The 7,635-nt window shown below is 36.8% G+C and overlaps 1 protein-coding gene across 4 annotated transcripts in view; it reads left to right on the top strand.

The window, feature by feature from the left end:
- Positions 1–7,635, top strand: part of LOC116853001 — a 201,865-nt gene that overhangs the window by 183,510 nt on the left and 10,720 nt on the right. Inside the window, exons 4-5 of one of the 4 annotated variants that reach the window (XM_032833848.1) lie at positions 5,715–5,866; positions 6,045–7,048. The exons of 2 other annotated variants lie outside the window; for them this stretch is intronic. In XM_032833848.1, the coding sequence (XP_032689739.1) occupies positions 5,715–5,865 (151 nt within the window). In that variant the 3' untranslated portion in view covers position 5,866; positions 6,045–7,048. Of the gene's footprint in view, positions 1–5,714; positions 7,049–7,635 lie in introns of those variants that run through there. One more of the 4 variants, XM_032833847.1, reaches the window with a different exon arrangement.

Raw genomic sequence — 7,635 nt, forward strand, 5'->3', positions numbered from 1 at the left:
CCCCCCCCCCCTATATGAATTCTTTCTATTTCCAAACTTGAAGATCTGGTTCGGATTGAAAACATTTTTGTCGAATGAAAAAGTTATCATCACTGCGTACCTATAACGACCCACACGGAACAAAACTTCTATTGGATGTCTATTAAACATCCATCATGGAGATTCAGAATCTCTAATAGACGTCCATGGAAAATCCATAATGTCTCCACTCAACATCCAAATGCCCGCATCTTGCATCTCCATTGGACTTCTAGTGGACGTTCTAATAATATTACACAATATCACAGTAATATTGTAATATCTCAGTAATATTACATAATTTCACTCAGTGAAAAATAAAGTATTATTTTGTATCACAAAAAAAATGGCATTTTATATTTTATTAGGTGTATTTACTTTGCTTCCGCCTTTTTCCTATAGATGGCTTTAGCGGTAAGTGTTGGTCGAAATAAATAGATCATAGACGTCATACAATAAACTTGGGCATCTGTTAACATAATCCCATAGAAACAGTAGTCGATTTGTGTCTGCATCATAAAGTTATTCTCGATTGAAAATGTCAGTTTACGAGCCAAATTCTCGTCATTTGCGGGAGGTTTTAATTTTCTGCTTCAATATGAAGAAATCTGCGGCTGAGACTCATCGAATGCTCACAAATACTTATGGTGAGGCCGCTATTAGTGAAAGAACGTGTCGTGAGTGGTTTCAACGCTTCAAGAACGGTGATTTTGACGTCGAAGACCGGCATAGAGATGGAAGAGAGAAGATTTTCGAAGATGCAGAATTGGAGGCATTACTTGATCAAAACTCGTGTCAATATCAAGAAGAATTGGCCCGATCATTGGGAGTGACTCAACAAGCCATTTCAAAACGCTTCAAAGCCATGGGAATGATTCAGAAGCAAGGAAATTGGGTGCCGTACGAATTGAAACCGAGAGATGTTGAGCCGGCGTTTGTTTGTTTGTGAACAACTGCTTGAAAGGCAAAGACGGAAGGGATTTCTGCATCGCATTGTGACTGGGGACGAAAAATAGGTTCATTACGATAACCCCAAGCGCAGAAAATCATGGGGAATTCCCGGCCATGCTTCCACATCGACGGCCAAACCGATTGATGCGTTTGAGCCGAGCATTGAAAGACAAACGGCCGCAATACAACGAGAGACACGATAAAGTGATTTTGCGGCATGACAATGCTCGACCCCATGTTGCGAAAATGGTCAAGACATACTTGGAAACATTGAAATGGGAAGTCCTACCCCACCCGCCGTATTCTCCAGACATTGCTCCCTCTGACTATCACTTGTTTCGATCAATGATATACGGCCTGGCTGACCAGCACTTTCGGTCTTATGAAGAAGTAAAAAATTGGATCGATTCGTGGATCGCCTCAAAAGATGACCAGTTTTCTCAACGCATGATTCGTACGCTGCCCGAAAGATGGGAGAAAGTAGTGGTCAGCGATAAACAATACTTTGAATCATAAATGTATAACCAATTTTTTACAATAAAGCCTCGAATTTCGGAAAAAACGGCGGAAGCAAAGTTGTACACCTAATATGTCATTTCATTTATTCGTGAGATTCGCGTGGATGCGATCCCGTGTCAGACGTTCACCCATCTTTAGATGACTATGCTGTTCAATGCTTAACCTGAACGATAGTACGGGAACTGGTGATACCAATACGCTGTAACAATATCTTGGTGGATTGTATTTATAATATACTTTTATAGCGTTCAAAAATATAATATAATATAAGGTGTAGTAAAAAGAAATTCATTATTTTTGCATGAAATTGAAGGCTTTATTTAGTATAGTTAGAATAATCCGATTTAGGTCAAATATGCACCGTTTTGTTCGATAACTTGTTGCCATTTTGAAGGTAATTCCATTATGCCTCTCTCATAGAAATCCTTGTCCCTATTGGCAAAAAACTGGGACAGTCGATTTTCACAAGCTTCTCTTGAGGCGAATTTTTCACAAGCAAAATCATTCGCGATAGACAGGAACAGGTGGTAATCACTTAGTGCCAGGTCCGTACTATAAGGTGGATGCATAAGAACCTCCCAAACAAGCTCCCGGAACTTCTGGCGAGTCACTATCGATATGTGTGGCCTGGCGTTGTCCTGCTGGAACACAATTCCCCTCCTATTAGTCAAAGCTGGCCGCTTCTGGGCGATTGATTCCTTCAGACGGTTCAATTGTTGACAGTACAGGCCCGAATTAAGAGTTTGACCGTAGGGGAGCAGCTCATAGTGGATGATTCCCTGCCAATCCCACCAAACACACAGCAAAGCCTTCCTGACCGTCAATTCTGGCTTGGCCACCGTTTGCGCCGGCTCACCGCGTTTCGACCACGACCGTTTTCGCTTGACGTTGTCGTAAGTGACCCACTTTTCATCACCAGTCACCATCCACAGAAATGGGTCGATTTTGTTGCGATTCAGCAGATGGAAATTCGGCCCATGAGGTTTTTTTGCGTTAATTCGTGTGACACCCATATATCGAGCTTCTTTTTGTATCCAGCCTTATTCAAGTGGTTCCAAACGGTTTTTTGTGCAATGTTTAGCTCCTGGGCAATCGAAACAGTGCTTACATGACGGTCGGACTCGACGATTTCCATTATTTTATCGACATTTTCGACAATTGGCCTTCCAGGGCGTGGTGTATTTTTGACATCAAAATTACCGGAACGGAATCGACGAAACCAAAATTGCGCATGATTGGCTGTTACAGTATCAGGACCATAAACACTATTCACATTTTCAGCCGCCTGGCTTGCGTTTTCGCCTTTATCGAAGAAAAACTGTAAAATATGACGTATTTTCTCTTTGCTGGTGTCAATCTTTGACGCGCGCTCAAACAATCACAAAACTGTCTCAGAAGTTTTTTTAGTACGAAATCTTATCTTTCTAACGTCATCTAGCGTAAACCGATCGCACTTATACAACGCAAGATACACATTACTAAAGCCATCTATTGGAAAAATAATGGATTTCTTTTTACTACACTTTATATAATGACATATTTATTGGTAAATGTTTCAAAGGACATAACAACAATCACACTGCAATTAATATTGATACAATGTTGTATAAGTAATCAAACTTTTACATACAACGTGCTCGCAAAAGTAAGAGAATAGTCTTTCTTTCTCTCTCGCAATATTTTAACAGAGTAATTACTCTGTAATTGAATTCTCAATTGAGATCTCAGCTTGATTTTGTCCATACGGCAAGTACAACACAAAATCATATAAAAATCAAAAGGACGTAAAAATCAAATATAAAGTGACATTATTTTGATGTTAAACGATACCATTTTCATGACAATTTCATAACATTGATATCAAACTGATATCGGTGCTGTGAGAAATCTATTTTAAGTCAATGTTGCAATAAAAATAAAAAAAGTTTTTACACTATTTAATATATATTTTAATTATAATCATCTTTTGTATTTTTAGGAATAGCCCAAGTAAAACATAATAGTCAAAATGATATTAATTTAATTTTTTTACTGATAATTGACATAAATTTGTTCAATGTTTGGTCAAAATGACGTCAAATTGATATCATTTTGATTCTTATGTTTTCCTTGGAAAGCTATAATGCAATAGAGGTCGTACTGAAATTTAATAAAAAATTAAAGGTGAAAATCTATTGCACATCCATAGTAGATATACAGTGAACGTCCACGATGGATGTTATATGGATGTCCATCATCGATTAATTATGGACGTCCATTAGAAATCCACTTGTCGTCCACCGTGGAGATAGATGTCTGGTGGAGCACTATGGATGATTTATGGACATCTAATGAAGGTTTTGTTCTGTGTAGGGACTATTTTGCAGGTTTCGAGAAAACTACTTTTCTGAAGGGATTAAAAAATTAAATCCGCCGGGTGTATGTGTCAAATATATCGAGCTCGACAAAAACTATGTAAAAAAATAAATTAAAATTTGTTGAAAAGAAAATGATTAAATGAATAAATGATTAAATTTTAATATACTAATTAAACGACTCTCATATAAAATAAATAACTGTGAAATAAAAAACAATCCTTTGCGTCTTATATATATAGTATATATATTTTTTTAGTTTAATATTTTTTATTTTTTTATAATTTATATATTTTTTTATTATTATTTTTTTCTTTGCGTTTTATATTTTTTATTTTTAGTCGCATTTATTTATTTATTGGAAAGAAATTTTGTTCATTATCGAAACTAAATTCTTTTGTCCACAACCGGGTATCTGGGTGCCCACTTAAATAGTTTCTTGGAAAATCTTTTATGTTCCTTTCAAAATTTTTTCAAATCCATCTGGAACGTGATTTGATCTTTTTACTATCGAAATATGCTTTTACTTTAATTTTTCAAAAGCCGGAATTGAAAAAAATATTCTATTAAAATTCAAATACATTTGGACCACAACCAAGGTAGCCTATTAGTAGAAATATATTTATGTGCAGTTATTAAATAAATTAATGAAACAGCTAGTGAAATAAGTAAAAGCGCGCGCACGCGAAGATTTTTGTAAATAAATACAGTAATAATTATTTATTTATTACATTTTACACACTTTGAAATAGTTACAGCATATTCATCATACGCAAGTTTTTGGCATTGCAAACAAGATTTTCTCCGTTTTTTATAGTTTATCTATAGCACAGATGACATGATCCAGTAATTATTTTTCTGCCTATATTATCCTTTCTTTGTTCATATCCAGAAGGAAGTTCAACAGGATTTGAGCACACTCAAGTATCCACGCTCCATCAATGCGCATCCACCAATAACTGCGAAAAATCTCGAATCGCTCTGAACAAACGCGGGTTTACCTCTGCAAAGTTCGATATACATTCTGTCAAATAAATACTGGGAATTGTTTATTTCAAAAGTCGATCGGGTTTCCAGCAAACAGTTCACAAACAATATTATCTGGCCGTTATGAGGTATTTGAGAGAGAATGTTCGCCGGAAAAGGCTAGATTTGTGGAAAAATAATTCTTGGATTTTGCATCACGATAATGCGCCGTCTCACACATCGACCTTTATACGCAAATTTTTTACCAAAAACTCAACAAGTGTCATCAACCAAGCCCCGTATTCAACAGATATGGCCCCATGTGACTTTTTTCTGTTCTCCAAACTCAAATTATCACTTTGTGGAAGACGTTTTGAGCCTATTGAGGCCATAAAACAAAATTCACAAAAAGAGCTGCAGGCCATACCGGAAAATGCTTATAAGAAGTGTTTTGATAACTGAATTATTCCAGTTGATATAAGTATATGGCACCAAATGTACTTTGATTGCCTATTTTGAAGATAAAATAAATTTGAATGATTAAACCAATATTTTGTATTTTATTAAACAATTCCCGGCATTTATTTGACAGAATGTACACTGAGTTAGTACTATCCGTCTCATTCCTTCGAACCTATAGCGTATGTGCAGTGTATAGTGTACAATATATATATGTAAATTTTACATATGTCCACCTTTTGTCTCATTTCAAATTTCAAGCGGTTGTAGTACGTTAGGGCCGCGCGGCTACCCATATAACATAAATCTCTAAAAGACTTCTTAAAGAGTTCCAAAAGAGTTCCCTAGTCTGCCAGAACACTTTTGGAATTCTTTAAGAAGTCTATTAAAGATTTGTGCCATATGGATACCTGACTAATCCTATAAAGCCCTTTTTGTGTGAGTCAGAGCGAGCCATATACATGGAAATGGTCTCTGCCCCTCTTCTATACATCACAGCTGTCGAATATCATCCCGACAGAGCAAATTATCCATGCTACGGAGCATTTACAGAAGAAATTCCGGCAGTGGGCACCCGGATACCCCGGTTATGGACTAACGTAGGTAAATTTGGTTATAGACAGTAGGGTTAAAATCAATTGTTTTTCGTTCGTAGGAATAATCGCATGATATTTTAAAGTATTCAGAATAGTTTTCGCTAATGCGAATCTTGCTTCTAAAAACTTACTTAATTTATCGTGATTAGATTTCGGACTAAGTGATACTTGTCTCTTTCAGATTATTTTCGGTCCATATATACAATATCTCAGCATCGAGTATTACATATCCTTATAAACTAGCTTTTTTAGCTAGTCGTTTTAACTTCCCACCTATACCATCTATAACTATAACTACCTATACCTATAACTTATACCATCACAGGGACCTTTTCCATGTGCTGTAGCAAAGAAATGCCATTCTGCCGAAGTACCAAAAAAAAAAAAAGAATCACGCTCATGATAAAGCAAATTATGCAAATTGTATTTATTTTTATAATGTTAGCCAGCCTCATCTGTAAAATAGACAATCTTTTTAACAGGAACATCTTTTTGTTTTAAGTGCTCTATAGTAGTAAGTTGAAAAGCATACACTACTCCTGTATTATGAGTAAGATTGTCTGAAATGATAGCTAAACTGTCATAACAAACTTCATCGTTCATTTTATAATAGTACACTCCGATGTAAATCGAAGCCTGATTATTATTCTGTGAAAATACTGAGCCGTTTCCTGTAAATAATAACTATAAATATATAATGTAACTATAAATATATAATTTTCACTGAAATCACTCCCCAAACAGCACAAGGTGTCCTGGGGATTCCAGGAATGTCCTGAAGACGTAGAAACGTCCTCAGGACATTCTAGGAATATTCCGAAGACGTAGAAACATCCTTACGACATCCTCAGGACATCTTTAGGACAGGATCTTTTGCACGATTTTTGGATGTCTGTGCTATTAGAGATTTAAGCAGAACTTTTTCGTCAAGCAAGTAACTTTCTTCCAATTAACGTATGCTGATTGTTGCTTAGACACAAAGTGATGAATTTTAAGTTTCAATATCTTGTCGCATAAGCTATCAATAAATTTTTCCACTGAAATTTCGGTAACCAAAATTAATTTATCAATTAGTTAGCACTATTGGTTTAGGTATAGCTTCCGGAATGGAGCCGTGTCTTGAATCAGCGATATGCCGACGTTTCGCAAACGTTGCAGTTTGCATCATCAGGGCTGAGAACTCTGATACTGAGCTCCCTTGGGTAAAGGTAGTCCTTATATGCCCCCCTCCCCCCCTTTGTGTAGATGGTGTTTAGGGAGTAGGGGACGAGGCTTGAATCCAGCCAATCAGCGTATTTTAATTGATCAGCTGGTCAATTAAAAAACCGGGAGGGCAGTATGCCAAATAGAGTTTACTTGCATACCTTTGTCTCGGTTGAGGTTATTGGGATGTTTCAAAATTTCTAGACCTTCACGATGTTTTCTGGCAAAATAACTCTGTGAGGGAGCCAATCTGGTGGCTTTGTCATATTGTACGGAGTGTCCAGTCTCCATCCAGTGTTCAGCTAGGGCTGATTGAGTAAAGTGACCATACTTGGTACATCGCTGGTGTTCCTTGATTCGCGTACTGATCTTCCTCCCGGTTTCTCCTATGTAAACTTTACCACAAGAGCAAGGGATCTTATATACACCTGATGTTTCTAGGCATGATTTCTGATCCTTCCGATTTGGGAGTAAATGGGAGAGCTTCCTATGGGGTTTGAAGATTACTTTGATTTTGTGTTTACCCAGAATCCTGCTGATAGGTTCTCTTATGCCCTGGAGATATGGAG

Source organism: Odontomachus brunneus, unplaced genomic scaffold (genome assembly GCF_010583005.1).
Source record: "Odontomachus brunneus isolate Ranch 3 - 2012 unplaced genomic scaffold, Obru_v1 Obru_scaffold_265, whole genome shotgun sequence".
Lineage (NCBI taxonomy): Eukaryota > Metazoa > Arthropoda > Insecta > Hymenoptera > Formicidae > Odontomachus > Odontomachus brunneus.